Genomic DNA, 21196 nt, shown 5'->3' on the forward strand with positions numbered 1-21196 from the left:
ACATAGCCAATGCAATGACACAAGAAAAACAGTAGGCATATTGGAAAGGAAGAAAACAAACTGCCATCAATATCAGGTAATATTATTATTACATGGAAAACGCCAAGAATCTGCAGAGTTATTTGTTAACAATAAATTTAGTAATATTGCTAGATTTATATCTTTTAAAATATCATTTAGAGATCATGTGCAATGACAAAAAGAAAGAAATCCTTAATATCTAAGATAGATGAGACACATAGGAATAAACCTAACAGAAGAGGAACAGACTTCTGTAGATGTACACTCAATAAGGCTGGGGCTTTGTTTATTACAATGCTCCTAGTTTCTTTTTTTTTATTTCTTATTTTATTTTTTTTATTTTTTTTAAACTTTTTTTTTTCAACGTTTATTTATTTTTGGGACAGAGAGAGACAGAGCATGAACGGGCAAGGGGCAGAGAGAGAGGGAGACACAGATTGGGTAAAAAGGCTCCAGGCTCTGAGCCATCTGCCCAGAGCCCGACGCGGGGCTCGAACTCACGGACCGCGAGATCGTGACCTGGCTGAAGTCGGACGCTTAACCGACTGCGCCACCCAGGCGCCCCACAATGCTCCTAGTTTCTAAAATGCCGGGTACAAGCGTGACATCAGCAACATGACTCGCCTGATGTTCCTTCTTTTTATCCCCCTTTTAAAAAAATTATTTATTTATTTGTTTGCTTGTTTGTTTGTTTAAGGAAGAGAGCGTGCAAGCAGGGGAAAGGGGCAAAAGCAGAGAGACAGCACCTTAAGCAGGCTCCAAGCTCAGAGTGGAGCACAACACGGGCTCCATCCCACCACCCTGGGATCACAACCTGAGCAGAAATCAAGAGTCAGATGCTTAACCCACTGAGTCACTCAGGCTTCCCACACTATTTCTATTTTGATTTTGTGTTTATCTGGGGTAACACAAAGCCAGGGTGACTGATGGAGATTACGGGGTGGCTGCTTTGCTTTAATCTTCATGATATTACTGAACACATTTCCAGACCTCCTATCTACAATGTGTGTACCTCCTGGAAACTGAAATAAAGCAAAAACAATAACAGGATATAGCAATCATTTCTTTAACACTTCCTCACTTAATACCCAAATATCCTTAAGAAGAAGGTATCACCTGTTAGCAGCTGAGAAAGGTGAGGTTTAGAGAAGTTAAACAGGATCACGGAATAGAGGCTGTAGCCCAGCAGGTAAAATCACCCCTATAGCATTCATAGTCTCAGATTCTCATCGTAAAATGTCGATAATAATGTCAACTTTATAACTATTCCTAAAATATATTCTTTTAATGGGGCACCTGGGTGTTACAGTCGGTTAAGCGTCCAACTTCGGCTCAGGTCACGATCTCACGGTCCATGAGTTTGAGCCCCGCATCGGGCTCTGTGCGGACAGCTCAGAGCCTGGAGCCTGTTTCAGATTCCGTGTCTCCCTCTCTTTCTGCCCCACCTCCACTCCCACTCTTTCTCTCTGTCTCTGAAAAATGAATAAACCTTAAAAAACATTTAAAAAAATATATATTCTTTTAGTAAAAACCAAGTTAAATTATACGAATATTTTTTGTAGAAAGTAGAAAACCACAGATAAACAGTTAGGAATATAGGCACAGGTGTATACACGCACACCTACACACAGAGAAAATAACATACTTTTTATAACATACTCCCAAATATTTCCTGAGCTTTGTTTCCTTACTGAGGAAGTCACCCAGGTATCCATCAGGAGTTATCTGGATGCTGTCAGAACGGCTAAACTTAACAACTCAGGAAACAACAGATGTGGGTGAGGCTGAGTTGAAAGGGGAACACTTTTGCACTGCTGGTGGGAATATAAACTGGTGCGGCCACTCTGGAAAACAGCATGGAGGTTCCTCAAAAAATTAAAAATAGAGCTACCCTACTACCCAGAAATTGCACTGCTTGGTATTTATCCAGAGGATACAAAAATGCTGATTCAAGGGGCGCCTGGGTGGCTCAGTCGATTAGGCATCTGACTTCAGCTCAGGTCATGATCTCACAGTTCATGGGCTCGAACCCCGCGTTGGGCTCTGTGCTGACAGCTCAGGGCCTGGAACCTGCTTCGGATTCTGTGTCTCTCTCTCTGCCCCTCCCTCCCCCGCTTGCACTCTGTCTCTCTCTCTCTCTCAAAAGCAAATAAATATTAAAGAAAAAATTTTTTAAATGCTAAATCAAAGGGGCACATCACCCCAATGTTTATAGCTATCAACCATAGCTAAATTATGGAAAGAGCTCATATGTCCATCATCTGGTGAATGGTTAAAAACAATGTGTATATATGGTATGTATACAATGGAATATTACTCAGTGATTTAAAAAAATGAAATATTGCTATTTGCAATAACATGAAAGGAACTAGAGGCTATTATGCTAAGCGAAGTAAGTCAGAGAAAGACAGATACATGATTTTACTCATATGTGGAATTTAAGAAGCCAAACAGATGAACATAGGGGAAGGGAAGCAAAAATAATATAAAAACAGGAAAGGGGATAAAACATAAGAGATTCTTAAATACAGAGAATAAACTGAGGGCTGCTGGGTAGGGGGATGGGCTAAATGGGGAATGGGCATTAGGCAGGCACTTGTTGAGATGAGCACTGGGTGTTATATGTAAGTGATGAATCACTAAATTCTACTCCTGAAACTGTTACTACACTATTTGATAACTAACTTGGATTTAAATACAATTAAAAAAAGAGTTATTTGGGTGCACTAAATTGATGCATAGACTTATATTGTTTAGACGTTCAACTTACTTCTTGGGCAGCTTCATTTTTTTCACCTTTTCTTCAGCATGTTCATCTGCTATTCCCACATGACATCCTAATGCCAACAAAGTCCTGGAAAACAAAACCAGAGATGAGCTGTAAGAACTCCCTCTCTATGTCTGGAATAACCCAACACAATAGCGGATGGGAATAAGGTAGGGCAGTCAACCTTGAAAGCAGACAAGAAATTGTTAATGCAAAGGAAAAACGCTTATAAAGTATTTAGTTTTGAGTAATGAGTAAGACATTGAAAATTGAAACATTACAAAAAAACAAGTGAATAGTATGTCTTTCTCCAAACCCCTCCCTGTGGTCCTGTTTCTTTCCCTAAAGGCACTGATTGCTTCCAATTCTTGAATATCCTGCTCTAGTCTGTGCAGTCTCTAACACACATGTATGGGTGTGTGTGTGTGTGTGTGTGTGTGCATGTGTATTGTTTCTTTGTTCCCTTTTACACAATGAGTATAGTTCTCTGCAATTTTCTATCTTGACTTGGCACTATAACTTTGATATACGGTTCTTTCATATAAAGCTGGCTTATTTTTCAACAACTTTGAAGTTCTCCATTAGTTGGATGTATCAGAATGTTTTTACCCAGTTCTCTGTTCATACCTAGTCTTTTGTTATTACAAACAATGCCACAATGAACAACCTCATACATTTAGTACATGTACTGTATCCTTCATCTGTAGGTTAAAAATTCCTAGACATGGGATTACTGAGTCACAGGGTATATGCATTTTAAAGATTTATAGGACTCTTGGGTGGCTCAGTCAGTTGAGCATCCAACTGCGGCTCAGGTCATGATCTCACAGCTCGTGGGTTTGAGCCCCACGTAAGGCTCTCTGCTTTCAGTGCAGAGCCTGCTCCAGATCCTCTGTCCCCCTCTCTCTCTCCCCCTCCTCCACTGGTTCTCTCTCTAGCTCTCAAAATAAACCAGATAAAATAAGGATTCATAAATAGTATCAAATGTCTATAGAGTCGCTACTAACTTACATTCCCACCAGCAGTCTACAACATCGCCTGTTTCCCATACACAGTTACCAAACCGCTTATGCTTTGCCAATTAGTAGGTTAAAAGGGTATCTCATTACCATTTTGATTTGCTTTTTTAAGATTATACTTTTAAGTAACCTCTACACCCAACATGGTGCTCAAACTTACAACCCCAAGACCAACAGTCATATGCTCTACCAGCAGAGCCAGCCAGGCGCTCCTGTATTTTTCATATTCTAAGTGTATCTGAGTGCTGTTTTCATATTCTTAAGAGTACCTGTACTTTTTTTTCTTTGAAAATATTATTTGTTCACTTTTCCATTAGATTTGGGTTTTTTATTGCATTTTAGAAGCTCTTCCTATGTCTGAGATAGGAGTTGCAAATGTTTTTCTCTAGTCTGTCTTTTTCCTTTATTTAGTGCTATTTATATGCAGAATCTCAAATATGTTTTTATATAACTGAAACTTACCATCTTTTCTTATAGCTTCTGAATTTTATGTGGCACTTAGAGATACCCCATTTGTAAAGTCATTTGAAGAAAAATGTCCATGCTTTCCTGTGTGGGGGTGATGGTCAGGGGGGTCTATTAGCTTCAGGCAGAGCTTAACTTTATTTTTTTTTCCAGATGGATACCTAATTCTTCATAAAATATTTACCAAATAATTCACCTTTTACCACTGGTTTGAAACGCAACCTTTAGTAGACACAAATGCCCATATGTTTTTAATCCTTTACTGAACTTTCTATCTAGAAAAAAAATCTTGTTTGCAAATGTCTATCAGGGGTCCCTGTTTGCCAGGAAGGGTTTATCCATTTTTTTTTTAAGATACTCTATCTTTTCCTCCCCTGAATGACCTTTCATTGCTTTTCCTGAGAAATATCCTTACCATTCACATGTAGAACTCAACCTTTAAAGTCCCCCAGGTTTATATGGAACAATGCGCCTTTAGTAGCCATGACAATGAGTGGTTTCTCCTATCCCAACAGAATAAGAGACAATGGCTAATCCTTTTTGAATTACAGAATTTCTAGGTTCTAGTCAGTTCAAGAAGGGATGTGGCAAACATCTACAATTCATTCACACTTATCCTCCACAACATCTTAAAAATGAAAATCTGGAGATAGATAGATGGCATAGATAGGTACAGCTATGTATATTTACACATCAACTGTCACCAAGTTAAATTTTAGGTTAAACGTGGTGAAATTCAGATGATCCTGTGAAGTTACCCTTCAAGTGTTAACCTGCATAAGTATGGACAGATCAAGAACTGACTGAAGCTATAAAAATTACCTAGAGAATGTGCCAATTAAAATGAGATCGAGCATGGGGCACCTGGGCGGTTCAGTCAGTTAAGCGTCTGACTCTTGGTTTCGGCTCAGGTCATGATCTCACGGTTTGTGAGTTCAAGCCACACACCGGGCTCTGTGCTAACAGTATGGAGCCTGCTTGGGATTCTGTCTCTCTGTCTCTCTCTGTCCCTCCCCCACTCACTCTCTCTGTCTGTCTCTCAAAAATAAATAAACTTAAAAACAATTTTAAAAAATGAGGCTGATCATTAATAGAAGAATAGAAAACACACTCAGAGAACAAACATGGGTTACACGTATTCAATCAGTGTCCATAGGACAGGAAGTTTTTTGTCATTATTCCTTCATTCATTTAACTATTCAATAAATATCTCCTGAACATCACTAGTGGCAGGCCCTGTCCTAAATTCTGGGGATAAGCTTACTGGTCAGTGGGGACTACAGCAATTGTTAATTACAATTCAGTGTCCTGTGTCCAATGAGATACGTAGAAAGCTATGAAACCATCAGGAGGATGCCAGACCCAGCTCTGAGGGAACTCAAGGTGGCAATAATATTAGGATCTATCTTAAACTCTGACAATTCGATCTTTGAGGGCACACCCACTGAGAAATCTTCTGATTACAATGAATGGAGAACTTGACTGTACATTAAGTGAGGGCCTTGAATGCCACACTGAGGGACTCACACTTAGGTGGATCGACAACAGACAGGTTACTGAGGATTATGCTCAGAAAGATAGAATTAGAAGCTGTCAGGTCAGAAATGTACCTCGAAAAGGTTAATTTATTACTGTTTTAATAAACCTGCAAAGTTGTATGACCATCACTCCAATCCAGTTTTAGAATATCTCATCTCACCAAGTTCCTCATGCCTGTTTGACTCATTCCTCACTCCGACCCCACCTCCCCCAGGCAACCACTAATCTATATTCCGTCTCCGTAGATCTGCCTTTTCTAAAAATTATCTATAAAAAGAATCATACGGGGGCGCCTGGGTGGCTCAGTCGGCTGGGCGTCTGACTTTGGCTCAGGTCATGATCTCGCAGTTTGTGAGTTCAAGCCCGCGTCGGGCTCTGTGCTGACAGCTCGGAGCCTGGAACCCGCTTCACATTCTGCGTCTCCTCCTCTCTCTGCCCCTCCCATGCTCATGCTCTGTCTCTCTCTGTCTCTCAATGATAAATAAACGTTAAAAAAAATTTTTTTTTAAAGAATCATATAAATTAGGATCTTTTGTGCCAGGCTTTTTTGACTCAGATTAATGTTTTTTAGGTTTATGAATGTTATAATGTTTATCTGTAGCTTTTCTCCTTTTATTGCTGAAAAGTATCCCATTGTGGGGCTACATCACATTTTGTCTCTCCATTCATAAGTTTATGAACATTTGCATGGTTTCAACCTTTTGACTATTACATATAATGCTTCTATGAAGATGCTTCTGCAGACCTTCATACAAAAGTCTTTCCATGGATATAAGGTTTCATTTCTCTTAGTTACACGTGTAGGAGTAGAATTGCTAGGTTGTTTGGTAAATTAATGGGGGTTTTCCAGTCTGTCTTTTATGTCATAGCCCTTCGAATGTGTGTGAAGTATTTCATTATGATTTCACTTGCATTTTCCTAATGAGCTATGATGTTAAGCATTTTATAAATGTGCTTGCTGGTCATTCATAGATCTTCTTTGGTAAAATACATGCTCAAATGCTTTGTTTATTTTTAACTGGGCTGTATGTACTCTTATTGTTGAGTTGTAAGAACTCTTTATATATTCTGAATACAAATCCTTTAGCAGGACTTCCCCTTATTTTCTACAAAGTCTACAAATATAATGTATGATATGTATGACATGACATAATTTGTATGACAGATAAGTATTTTCTCCCAGTCTGTGGCTTTTCTCGTCAAAAGTTTCTTCACAGTTTCTTCTGAAGTACAAAAGGTTTTGCTGTATATAAAATGCAATTTATTGATCATGTGTTTTGGCTTTATATCTAAGAATTCTATACCTAATCCAAGGAGGTTTTAAAATGAGAGCAACAGATCATTTAAAAAATCTATTTAGTGAAATTATCAACCACCCCAAGTTCTTTGAATTGGTCTCTGTATTATCTGTATTAAAACCACTGTATCTGGTTTAATGCTGTTTAACTCACATGTTTAAGACATTTAAAAGTCTGCTGAGGAGTAGGGGCACCTGGGTGACTCAGTCAATTGAGCGTCTGACTTTGGCTCAGGTCATGATCTCATGGTTCCTGAGTTTGAGTCCCACACTGGGCTCGCCCCTGTCAGCGCAGAGCCCAATTCAGATCCTCTGTGCCCCCTCCCCTCCCCCTCCCCCGCTCCCACTCTCCCTCAAAAATAATAAACATTTAAAAACAAATAAAAGGATTATATTGGAATGCATTATCAAAATATTAAAAAAAAAAAAAAAGAGTCTGCTGAGGAATGAGGAGAGACGAGCACACTACAAAGCGTGCCCAGGGAAGCCTGGGCGAGGCTAGGTGTCCTAGTCCACGGCAGAGAAGAACAGAATAACGGGTCAGAAACAGACTACCCGACGGTAGGTTCCCTGTCTCTGTCTTAGTAACCGCAGATATCTGCAGTAACTTGCACATGTCTTCAGTAAATACTACTAGGTTAAACAGCCGAAACTGGTCCATGGGGCCCTGTAGTACTTACAGCAGACAGCCACAGGAAACAGGTAAACAGACTGGCATAGAGCCACGGAGGGAACACGAGGCACCCTGCAGATGACGAGCACTTGGTATGGAAAAGCCTGGTTAGAGACTGAGCTTTATTGCCTATTCACTGCTTCACTCATTCAAAGAACATTTACCAGGTTCTGGGTAAAGTCTGAAAAATGGTGGGTAAATGAGAAGCCCGCCCCCAAGAAATGCAGGGTCTGGTGGAGAGGCCATCCTGTGATTACACAAACCAGGAGAGGAAGTGTCTACGCTGAGAGATACAGAAGGGGCGTGTGTCCACGAAAGGGGGCCTTACTGCGTCAGGGAATGTTTACTGAAACCGCAAATGTTTCCTGAGGGAGTGATCGGAGATGTAAGGGATGAGAACAGGGCCCAGAGAGGAACCTCCCAGGAAGAGGACACATAGAAAGCCCTGTGCTGGAAAGAAATATGCAAACAGGTGAGTCAGAAAAGGCTAGTGTGATGGCAAGACAGAGAGAGAGTAGCCCTCCCATAGGATGAAGCTGGTTAGACGGGAGGCCAGACTTTGTAGACTTTTATACAAATTAAGGCACTGTCTTCATCTAAACATCGGTGGAAAGCTGCTTTAAAAGAATGTCAATTGTGGGGGTGCCCGGGTGGCTCAGTCAGTTGGGCCTCGACTTCAGCTCATGTGATGATCTCACGGTTCATGGGTTTGAGCCCCCCCCCCCCCCCCCCCCCCGTCGGGCTCTGTGCTGACAGCTCAGAGCCTGGAGCCTGCTTCGGATTCTGTGTCTCCCTCTCTCTCTGCTCATCATCCTCTCTCTCACTCTCAAAAATAAATAAACATTAAAAAAAAAAAAGAATGTAAATTGGGAGAATGATGTGGAGACCTAAGTGTTCCGAAACGACCAGCTGGCTACCCAGCACGGAAGGAGAAGAGAGGAGAATGTATACATTTCCGCTGGACCCGTGGGGAGTGCATGCCACTTTCAGATGCTTAATAACGGTAGCCTAGGTTAATGTGGTACGAGACGCCGGTAGCACGGGAGGGGCTGGAGGGCTAATCGCATCATTAGCGATGGAAGAAAAGAATTAAGTGGATGGACTAGAGGATCATTAGAAGGCCCTGGGTGAGGGGAAAGAGAAGCTTCGGAAGCGACTCTGAGATAGCTGGTGTGTGTTCACCATTCGAGGGGAAGAACGCTTTTTAAAAGCCTGAGATTGGAGGGGTTAAACACATCACAAAGTTTGAGGTACACCTGCAATATCCAAGCAATTTGGCAACAGAGTAAATTTTCTGTGCTGGATGCTTTGCTGGAACCGGGTATTATGATGGTGAATGAAAACGAAACAAAACAAAACAAAACATCACGGCCCCTACCTTCATAGAGCTTCCGGTCCAATAGTAAATATTAACGTATTAAATAACTCAGAAAGTAATACTAAAAATTGTGTTGAGAGCTATAAAAAATACTACAAGGTGTTATAAGAGAGAGTGGGGAGGTCATGGGGAAGGTCTCATCGAGGAAGTACATTTAAGCCTAACGGTGAGGAATGGGTAGGGAGGGGCCTATCTAGGAGTAAGGCAAAGAACTTTCCAGGCCAAAGGAACGGCATATAGGAGGCAGGACAAAATGTGAATCAGTGGAGGGAAGAAACCACGGGGCTGGAACAAGGGCAGGAATTAGGTACACTGAGAAGTGGGAGGTGTCAGATCGCCCAGGGCTTATACAGACCCATGAGGCTGGGACGTTTGATTAAGTGCAGTGGGGAGCCACCGAACAGTTCTAAGCAACATGTATATGACTGCATCCGGGCAGCCGAGACCTGCTGCCGTGCACAGAATGAACTGGAAGAAGCCAAGTGGGGGGGGGGGGGCAGTGAGGAGATTCCCGTGACAGTCTAGGTGACACGTGATGATGGCTCAGACTGAGAGGAGTGCTGTGGAAATCGGGGAAGGGGAAAGACTGGAGATACACTTGGGAGGACCTGATGATGGGTTGGATGCAGGGATCAAACAAAAGGAGGAGTCCAGGATGACTCCTAAGCTTCTAGTCTATGCAGCAGGATGAGTGGAGATGCCATTCACAGGGGACGAAAGTCTGTAGGTCAAGGTGCCTCAGACGCAAACAGGGAAAATACCATTGAAGAACGGGAGACACACAGGGCAGGTGTCCGGGGTACAGATGTACATCTAGGGAGTTGTCCGCACCTGTGTGGTATCTACTGGGAGGAGAATGCCCGAAGACTTTGCAACAGAGAGAAGACTGAGCCCAGGACTGAACAGAAAGAATCACAATATTTAGGGGCACCTGGGTGGCTTAGTCGGTGAGGTCCGACTTCAGCTCAGGTCATGATCCCACGCTTCGTGCGTTCGAGCCCTATGTTGGGCTCTGTGCTGACAGCTTGGAGCCTGGAGCCTCCTTCAGATTCTGTGCCTCCTTCTCTGTCTTTGTCTGCTTGTGCTCCCTCTCTCTCAAATATAAATAAATAAATAAACGGTAAGAAGAGTCACAATATTTAGAGATGGGGAAAACTGTTGCCAGCAAGAGACTGAACTAAAATAAGATACAAAACTAGAAGGGAAACCTGCTCTTTTACATTTTATTTATGTTTGATAGACAGAGACAGAGCACAAGTGGGGGAGGGGCAGAGAGAGAGGGAGACACAGAATCTGAAGCAGGCTCCAGGCTCTGAGCGGTCAGCACAGAGCCCAATGCGGGGCTCAAACTCAAAAACCACAAGATCATGACCTGAGCTGAAGTCAGATGCTTAACTGACTGAGCCACCCAGGCGCCCAGGAAACATGCTCTTTTAAACAAAAATCACTCCTCTTCTCTTAACTGCTACTTTTCTCCCCTGGTTCCATATTGCTCCCCTTGGTGTCCCTGTGTCCCGATTCCTCATCTCATCCCTCCCTACATACATATGCAAACAAATCACATTTCCCAAAAATCATTTTAAGGAAAAAACTACTTGACCAGAAGAAAAACACTGTCATAGTCTTCCTCAATTTTTATTAACTTCCAAAGAAAGATTCTTTTTTTTTATTTTTAAAAAATTTTTTTAACGTTTATTTATTTTTGAGACAGAGACAGAGCATGAATGGGGGAGGGTCAGAGAGAGGGAGACACAGAATCTGAAACAGGCTCCAGGCTCTGAGCTGTCAGCACAGAGCCGGACGCGGGGCTCAAACTCACGGACCACGAGATCATGACCTGAGCCGAAGTCAGCCGCTTAACCAAATGAGCCACGCAGGCGCCCCTTCCAAAGAAAGATTCTATGCAAGTATACACTATGTTGACTAAAAATCATTATAACTTTCACTTCCCAAACATAAGTCATTTATTCAATAATTAAGATCGGGGTGCCTGGGTGACTTGGTCAGTTTAGCATCTGATTGGTGGTTTTGGCTCAGGTCATGATCTCACGGTTTCATGGGCTCAAGTTCCACATCGGGCTCCATGCTGATGGTGCAGAGCCTGCTTGGGATTCTCTTTCTCCCTCTCTCTCTACCTGTCCCCGACCCATGCATCTCTCTCAAAATAAATACATAAGCTTAAAAAAATTTTAATATCTGGAATTCAGAAAATACTGGGAATAAATCAGAAACTAAGATTTTAGGAACACTGGTTAAATTGGGGACAGGGCTTGGCAGGCATGCTGTAACCACTGTGCCGTCCTGAGAGAAGGTGCCAGAAGTCTGCAGAACTCTACAGTACACAGACGACTATCAAATCTGACGTTGTCTTTTCTCAACAATTGGCACAACAACAACAAAAAATTCACAGAAGAGCATCCAAAATTCAAATTCACTTAAAATAACCCTTTAACCCCAAATAAGGGATATGCTGGAGTAATCTTTTGCTTCTCTGTTACTTGGCACTTCTCAGAATTCAAATGAATAAAGTGTTAATCACCCCCATGATATTCTTATGGCGTGTCAGACATGTAGTGCTCAAGGCTTCATCAGTATTCTACGATTTAGTCCCCACAGTTCCACAAGGTAGATTCACTATGACCCCCATTTCAATGAGGGAAGAAAATCTAAGGTTCAGAAAAATCTAAGATTCCTTTAGAACAGCAAGTGCTTGAACCTATACCAACCAAAGTCAAAGTTGTTCTCTCCTTCTTTGCTCTGGAGACTTTCAAACAAAGGACTAAAGAAAATACAGGAAGAAACTACTGTGCTTTCTCTAAACTACTGAGATTGGGCCAAACTTTGGAGAGGTGGGGTCTCTTCCGGTGCTAAGGTAAATTTTTAAAGAAATAGGTTAGGGGCACCTGGGTGGCTCAGTCAGTTAAGCATCTGACTTCGGCTCAGGTCATGATCTTGCGGTTTATGGGCTCGCAGTTTGCGAGTTTGAGCCCTGTGTTGGGCTCTGTGCCGACAGCTCGGGGCCTGGAGCCTGCTTCAGATTCTGTGTCTCCCTCTCTCTCTGCCCCTCCCCAGCTCACATTCTGTATCTCTCTCACTCAAAAATAAATAAACACACTCAAAAAAAAGTTTTTAAAGAAATAGATTAAATCAGCTCATTGTAAAACCATAAACTATTGAGAATTGGCTCATGAAAAAGGTCATTAGCATTCACCATGGGCAACAGCACCATGGTACATGCACTCTGATGATTAATCAAACCAGCCACCAATGGCTCTTAGGAATGAGATCAGATTACATGCAGTCAAACTCAACACACTAAATGCAAATACAGAGATTTCTCCACCTCACTGCTTCCCAGGATTCGCCCTTTGCAATAGCTGGCCGAGTTGCCAATCACTAAAATTATAGGGAGTGTACTGCAAATTTAACTAAATTATCTTCGACCATGACCTTTCAATAAAACATTTTGTTGTCAAAGATGGGCAAATGGTGAGCTGCTGTGAATTACTTATTGAAATGTACAAGCCTCTCATCAAGAACACAAAGGAAGGCAGGGCATCCCAAACACGGGGTACACAGGTCACAGCCATGCATTATGCATTCTTTATCACTGGCACACGCTGCGAATTTTTATCTTTGGTAGGTTCTCAACTTACTTGATTTGTATATATTTCCCTTTCTTTTTAAATCAATAGTAGAACCTAAACTCATTCTATGCCCAATATGTTAATTTCCATAATGTTAATTACTATCACATCTTTGAAGAAATATACTTGAACGCGAAACCTAGAGTGTGACAAGGTGGTTAAGTTTTATGTTCTGAATCCTTGGTAAAATCGGTTCCACGGAAGTAACTCCTTACCCTTCACAAAACTGAAACAAATAAAAACGGACGCAGCGTATAAGCCTACTATAAGCATGAATTAGAATAAGTGACCCATTTGAACAAATGTAGTCCTAGAGGGTCATCAAGGACAGAAAAGGAATAAAAGAAACATGATAGTGCTTTCAAAAATATTTTCTGAACTTTGCTGTATTAAAATGTAACATTATTCTCCCTCCTTTATTTTATACCACCTCATTCTTTCGTTTGCAATGGTTAAGTGGCACATTTCATGACAGCAATTGGCAGAGTCACTGAAAAGCACATCTGCCGTTAAAGATGACATGCAAGGGGTGCCTGGGTGACTCAGTCAGTTAAGTGTCCGACTTCAGCTCAGGCCATGATCTCATGGTTCATGGGTTGGAGCCCTGCATTGGGCTCTGTGCTGACAGCTCAGAGCCTGGAGCCTGCTTCAGGCTTCAGATTTGGTGTCTCCCTCTCTCTCTCTTCCCCTCCATCACTCGCTCTCTGTCTCCCAAAAATGAATAAACATTAATTTTTTTTTAAGATGGCAGCAAACAGTCTACAGTAGCCTTTCTCAAAGTGTGGCAAATGGTCCTGAGGTATCCTCTGAAAAAAAGACAGTATAGCTCAATAATCTGGAGAAATATAAATGGATTCCACCCCAATTTAAAGATTCATAGTACTGGAAAATCCATCAGTAAAAAATAAAAACTTATTTAACTATTTTAACTCAGCATCTTTAAAATGTGTTAGAGCAGTGTTTCTCAAACTATCTGTGATGAAGGGCCAATTTTCTTTTAATTTCTAGCCTGTAGTGGTCTGATTCTCTGATAAAATACAAAAAAACTTGTCAGAGAAAACCATGTGTTTTTTTAAATTTAAAATGTATGTATGTAGGTATGTATGTATTTTGAAAAGGAGAGAGAGAGAGAGAGAGAGAGAGAGAGAGAGGATGAATCCCAAGCAGGCTCTGTTCTGTCAGTTCAGACCCTGATGCAGTGCTTGAATGTGGCTCGAACTCACAAGCCATGAAATTATGACCTGAGCCGAAATCAAGAGTCGGACGCTGAACTGACTGAGCCACCCAGGTACCCTGAGAAAATTAAATTTTTTAAATGAAGACATAAAATACAAGCTTACATTTTGTAAATTATTTATAAATTACTGTTTATAAATTATTCAGTAAGACATAAAATTGCTCCCTTGAAATGGTATAAAAGTTTCTAAACACTTATTGTTAGTAGCTTTTCTTATCTTGTCACAAATCAATAACAATTTGTGACTGACCTGGTCCATGGCCCATACTCTGAGCAGCACTATATCTGATCACAGAGCCCTTGTGTTCCGTAACACCCATGTGTAGGATGCTCTTTGGGAAATACTTTATAAAGACATAAAATGACAAGGTAAAAGTCTAATTCCCAACAAATATTGATCCAATCCACCTGTGCATTGTGAAAAGTTCTAACTTCAACGCTGAATTATAAACTATATCGATACCTTGTTTGTTCCACGTAAGGCAGATAGGAAAACAGGAAAAGTTAACAAACTCACTTCAGGGTCTCAAGCGACATCTGTAAATTGTAATTGCGTTCCTGCTCCGGTAGCTTGGAGAACTCCACCAGACACGGATGCTGTCTCTTATTGTCATCTCTAACCTGAAACAGGGCAGAAAATCCTCATGTAAGAGTCTCCAATATCAGACACTAGCAACGGCAAGCCATCTGTGTGGTGGAAAGTGGAGGGGGAAAGTGGAGGGGGAAAGTGGAGGGGGAAAGCAACAAGGAAGCCCCAGCTCATCACCCTAGCAAATTCGCCCTGGAACGCCCCTGGCACATTAATGTTTGAGGTCAGTGGTAAAACTTGGCGTTCTCTGGGCCCCCTGTTCTGTTTGTCACAGTTCCTGGCCCCAGGTCCCATGCCTGCTCTACCCGGACACCCACGGCTCGCCCCCTCAGCCCCCTCCCGCATTTGTTTAAATCTTATTTTCTCAACCAGGTTTATCCTATCCACCTTCCCAATGTGGCCATCTGCCCGCTCACACTACACTTTCTTTTTCTTCCATAACAAATTCCACCTGCTAACAAATTCTGGTCTGCCGGACCGGATACTTTACTGTATTGTCTATCTCCTGGCACTAGAAAGTAAGACCAAAGAAACAGGGATTTTGTTCTCTTTTGTTCTTTGCTGTATTCCCAGCACCTAGAACATGCCTGACACGTGACAGGCACTTAACAAATGTTTTGTAAAGTGAAATGAATTCTATGCAAGAAGGTGCAGTGATGATTTAGTTTTCACGTATAGTCATTTTATGTGTTTAGAGCCAAGCGGACTGGAGACGTCAATCAGCAGCATGACTGATCTTTGAGATGGTTCCAGTTGTTGATCTCACCCGCTGCAACCTCCGGATAACACAAATCATTCCTTCACCTTAACAAAATCAGCCTAATACAGGCACTTTTCGCATTAATCCTTAAAAGTGTATATTAGCAATAAGAGTAAACAAAATTCAAGACTTTAGGAATCGATTAGTAAGAAATCTGTTCTAGATCCTTACATTACTAAATACTTTTTTTTTTAATCTTCTTGGAGACCCAAGTGACACGGGCATTGGTCCCTGGTAGCAATAGATGACAGTCATATGCTGTTAGGGTACAAATTACTCCATGGGAATAATTACCAGGTTCTAGAAACGCCACATAAAAAGTGTGCGAACGTGAGCAAAGATTTTTTTAAAAAACTCTTCAGGCATCACTATGTTAAAAATAACGTATTGTTTTTTCTTCCTAGTGATCTTTACAAATGAACAGGACTTAGGCAAAAGCATATACAGTATGTACTTGACTAAATGTGTGACTCTGGAAATGAAATCTAGAATCACAGGATTTTACATGAATTCTAAACATAAAAGTGGAAGTGCATGTGTCCAAGTCCTGATACTCTACTCCCCATTCATGTTATGTCCTCTTCCCCTCTATTATCTATACCAGAGAATAACACTACTGTCCTCTCAAAGGTCCAAGCTAAAACCAAAAATCTGCCCAGACTTCCCTCCCTCTCTTATCCATATCCGATACTTGAACTCCAAAACACGTCTTGCAATCATGTCTCTCCTTCCCCACTGCCAGGCACACGGTTGTGAAACTCACCACCTCCTACCTCAGGGACTGTTAAGAGCCTCGGCAGATCTTACAGCGCAAACAGTTCCAGACTAGAAGCTAGAAAATCTGGATCCCAGTCCTAGCTCCTGACGATCCCTGTGACTGCTCTCAAGGCCCTTCCCTCTGTGAGGACTCTCAGAGGAGACATCATCACCCGTAAAACTGAAATAACACATAGCCCAGCGCACTGTTGTGAAAATTTAATCCAGGAACCTGTGAGATTGTATGTGAAAATGGAAAGTGAAAATGCATTTATCTAAATAATACATAAATGTGAGGAAGTAAGTAGAGTATCTTACAGTATTACTGCTAACATGGGGTATCATGCGGTATCACCACTAACGCTAATCCTAAATGTTCTTTATTTAAAGCTCAATGCGATAGGGGCGCCTGGGTGGCTCAGTCGGTTAAGCGTCCGACTTCAGCTCAGGTCACGATCTCGCGGTCTGTGAGTTTGAGCCCCGCGTCGGGCTCTGGGCTGCCGACTCGGAGCCTGGAGGCTGCTTCCGATTCTGTGTCTCCCTCTCTCTCTGCCCCTCCCCCATTCATGCTTTGTCTCTCTCTGTCTCAAAAATACATAAACGTTAAAAAAATTATTAAAAAAAATTAAAAAAAATAAAGCTCAATGCGATAAATTACGACAGAATGAATACACCCATTTCTATATTCAGTCAAATATGAGAAAGTACAATCTTTGGGATATTTAGACTAATAACATTATACAAATAAAAGTGTTGTCACAGTCCTGCTAAAAATAAGTCTAGGATACATGGAATCGCATAGGAAGTGCTTTTTCTCCTAAATCTAAATTTTACTGACAAACTATAAACGGAGATCTTTAAATACGAAGTTGGAAATATATTCAATCATTGTATCTCAGCCTATTTTCCACCTATGAAATCAACTATGACCCTCTGCCCACAGGCTCCGTACTGACTGCTACACACAGTTAAGACCAAAAGAAATAAAACACCAGGGAGGGGAAAAGAAAAATGACTGATTTCTTTTCATTTTCAGCTTTCACTCTCAATTTCAATGAGGTTTTTTTTTTTCCAAGTGGCTTAGAAATCAATGCTTATTGTCTGTATATGTTAACCTTGATTTAAAAATATAACTTTCAGCCTAAAGAATGACAACTTTTCAATGGTCTATGCAACCAAGCCATCCTTCAACAGACACACCAATAATGTTGTCCCCTCTCGTAATGAAAAACTGGACAAAAACTAATATGTAAGGGGAAAAATCAATCTAATCGATTCATGTTGCCACATAGCAGGATGAGTGAGAAAAAGTTAGGTTGTCAGAAAGATGTATTAACAAATCTGAAAATAAATTTCAAAATTACTTACTGGACCATACTGCCAGCCAAGTTCAATTTTATTCATAACCCAGAGTTCATGGATATTCTCTGCCAGTTTTTCTCTTATTCTCTCCAGGTGAGGAGGTAACACAATCTAAAATTACAAGAAAAGAAAGGAAAGAGAGGGAGAGAGAGAGAAAGACAGAGAGAGAGAGAGAGAGAGAGAGAGAGAGAGAGAGAGAGAGAGAAAGAAAGAAAGACATCAGAAACAAATGCAATAAAACAGAGCTAACTATCCTCACAGTGAGCTGAACCAAATAAAATCATCATAAACCATCAAAACTAATATAATGAGGTTCTAAACATTCTAATGTAGTTATTAAAATATAATTAGGTACAGCTAAACATTTTTTAGGTAATTTGGAGACTTTGGGTGGGACAGCTTATGTTTCCAAGGGAATATATGAAAAGTTGGGAAGAAGGAAAAGAGAGTGTTGGTGGGGGCAGTCAGCATTAAGAAAGATGCCTTCATGGGCGTGGGATATAGCTACCAAAGTGTGCATCACTTAAAAGAGAAATCACCTCAAAGTTCTTAAACCAACCTGGCCATTCCCCATAGGCCAGAATGAAGGCGATTCAGTGGCCAAAGGATAATCCATAGGCTCTCTGAGTCTGTAAATATCTGATTGTAGTGACGTATGTTTTCCCTTAACTCTACTCTACCACTCTCATTGGTTTCCAAGTATGAGCTTCTAAGGGAAAACTATCTTTACATGCTCTCATTAAAATGAGGGAGTTTAGGGGCGCCTGGGTGGCGCAGTCGGTTGAGCGTCCGACTTCAGCCGGGTCACGATCTCGCGGTCCGGGAGTTCGAGCCCCGCGTCGGGCTCTGGGCTGATGGCTCAGAGCCTGGAGCCTGTTTCCGATTCTGTGTCTCCCTCTCTCTCTGCCCCTCCCCCGTTAATGCTCTGTCTCTCTCTGTCCCAAAAATAAATAAACGTTGAAAAAAAAATTAAAAAAAAAATGAGGGAGTTTAGGGGTGCCTGGGTGGCTCAGTCAGTTAAGCACCCTTCAGCTGAGATCATCACCTCACGTTTCATGAGTTCAAGCCCCCACTGGGCCCTTGGCTATCAGCACAGCGCCTGCTTCAGATCCTCTGTCTCCCATTCTCTCCCCTTCCCCCACTTTCTCTATCAAAAATAAATATTTTAAAAAGAGAAAGTTTAATGACCTCTTCACAAAGAACACAAATGGTTTTCAAGGCGAGGGCTTGGTTGCTCACGTCTGGTGACGCACTTACGTGTCACCCCACAGCCAGTCCCCTCCACAAAGAGAGGGCAGGCGATTGCCCACAACGTTCGCTGATGAGGCAGTTGCCCCAGAAATGCAGGCTGTCACTGCTCCCTGTCCCCACAACGGTAGAGATACTCTAGGTCTCGGGAAATCCTCAATGTGTTCTCACCGCAGAATCCAACCGTCCCTCCCGGCCCAGTTCCATCCTCCTAATCGTGTTTACTACCACACTTTGGAAGCACCACACCTATCCTGCCACCGTGCAGCCAGAAACAACACACAGGAAGTTTTAGGCATGAACAAAGCTTGCTCCTTTTACTAAATAATATAAAAATTCAGCATGACGAGACAGAAAAGAGGATGCCAGGAGCTAAGCAAGCGTTCGCCAAACAACTGGACCCTCTGAGGCCTGGTATTGATTCTACTTCAGGAGCTAGAAGCAATCCCTTGGATCTTCGAAAGTAATACAAACTTTGAATATCTAACCAACCTTATTGAAGTTACTTCAGTGTCAAGATAGAGCCATATTTAGTTAATTCATTGTCTGTGTCGGGATATGTACACATGTATGAAACAGAAAAGCAAGAATGAAGGCTAATATTTCTTGGGTGCCTGTTTGCAAAGTATTGTGCTAATGTGTTATTTATTAACCATACCCTTAGGATCCTAATCGACGAGGGGAGTAACTTCCTCAAGGTCCCAAAGAAAGCATTTGACCCTGGATGCTATGACTCACTCCAAAGCCCACAATCTCAATCTTGTCCTAAGAAAAATTGCTTTAAAAATTGCTTTAAAATAATAGTGTATCGAGATGGGAGGAGAAATTTAAAAAAACTACACCCTAAAATTAGCATCCATTACCTCCAGGTGTGACCCACATTAGCGCATCAGGAAATCAATGTAGTGGCTTGAGACCACCCTTAAAAAAAATAGAATCAAATCAAACAGAAAAGAGATGAGAGGAAGTGGTAAAGGTAAGCATTGTTTTTATGAAATGTGCTTCAATTATATACATGAATCCTAGGACTGTCAGGTGCATTCCTGAGGGTTGCGGATAAAAGCGTCAGAAAACCATGGCACATGAGAACAGTACAACAGTGTGGCGGTACCAGTGGCCGCCATTACGCCTGCTCCGCATACCTGGCTGGTATCCACAGGGATTGGTGTGAAGGCGGCCTGCGTCAGGGAAACCGTGGGGCCCAGCAGGTCTCGGGTGTAAGTTCTTTCTTGCTTGTATTCTCTGCTGTGTTCCACTTTCAACTTCTCTTTTGGGAGAACAGCTTCATAACAAGGAGCATACCCAGGTGGAGGAAGGAATTTAAATTCTCCGTGTCTCCCCCCAAGCAGAAAGCGTACCCTAAAAAGGATGCGGGCCAGGGTCAGTGACAGCTCTGGTGTATAGCAAATCACCTCATCAACAAAAGACGAAGAGTAAATTCTCAGCACAAAATTAACTTTATCAGACACCACACTTTTCCCCCAAGCCATAATGTGGGTGCCATAGAGTCTAAGATCCTCTAAGGGATCAGAGGAAAAAATGGATTAAATGATGTTGCTGGGTCAGGGAAAACTATCATTCACTGGAGAAACAGCAAAATCACACACAACAGACTCCTTTGGGAATGAAATGCCTGTACACAGTAATGGGTCACTGAATGTCTCAAGGGGCCAAAACAGTCGACTGAGAAAGAGGAGACATTATTTAAATATCTATGTATTTTCAATTACAGGACTGGGTGAGGTCTGATTTAAAAAAAAAAAAAAAGTCACTTTCCAGTGTCCAACTTCTCAGTGAAATTCCTTAAAGGGAACTCAAATGATATTTCATTTGTAAAAGAAAGAAGGTAACCTGATTTCTTATTCGACGACAAAAAAGTCTTACTAAAATCTTTTATACATCGAAATGATTATATCAGAAATAATTTAATCCAACTTCCATTGAACAACACTTTTCGAAACACAGCTAAATGATGGGGTGCTCAGCTTACAAAATAAAATCAGGGGTGCCTGGGTGGCTCAGTCAGGTAAGCATCCGACTTTGGTCCAGGTCATGATCTCAAAGTTGATGAGTTCGAGCCCTGCATCCGGCTCTGTGCTGACAGCTCAGAGCCTGGAACCTGCTTCAGATTCTGTGTCTCCCTCTGTCTCTCTTCCCCTCCCCTGCTTATGCTTTGTCTCTCTTTCTCTCAAAAATAAATAAACATTAATTTTAAAAAAAAAAAAGGAAAATCAAAATTTCCTTTTCCTTGCAATTTTTTTTCTAATTTCTCTGCTTCAGTTATAGGCCACAAATAACAGGAATAATAAATTAGTAAGTAAAATAAAAAGCAAAGAGCAAAAAATGAGGACAACTAAAATTTTAAAACTAAAATTTTTAAATTTTAAAAATTATAAAAAGAAATACAATTTGTATGAATACACCAGCAAAGGTCACTG

General features: G+C 41.5%; 1 protein-coding gene across 1 annotated transcript in view; it reads right to left on the bottom strand.

Moving 5' to 3' along the window:
- Window positions 1-21196, bottom strand: part of RYR2 (ryanodine receptor 2) — a 756803-nt gene that overhangs the window by 306294 nt on the left and 429313 nt on the right. Inside the window, exons 22-25 of the mRNA XM_047824653.1 lie at window positions 19901-20117; window positions 17517-17621; window positions 14561-14664; window positions 2792-2875 (exon numbers count right to left, since the gene is read on the bottom strand). Of these exons, the coding sequence (XP_047680609.1) occupies window positions 2792-2875; window positions 14561-14664; window positions 17517-17621; window positions 19901-20117 (510 nt within the window). The remainder of the gene's footprint in view (window positions 1-2791; window positions 2876-14560; window positions 14665-17516; window positions 17622-19900; window positions 20118-21196) is intronic.

Source organism: Prionailurus viverrinus, chromosome D2 (genome assembly GCF_022837055.1).
Source record: "Prionailurus viverrinus isolate Anna chromosome D2, UM_Priviv_1.0, whole genome shotgun sequence".
Taxonomy (NCBI): domain Eukaryota; kingdom Metazoa; phylum Chordata; class Mammalia; order Carnivora; family Felidae; genus Prionailurus; species Prionailurus viverrinus.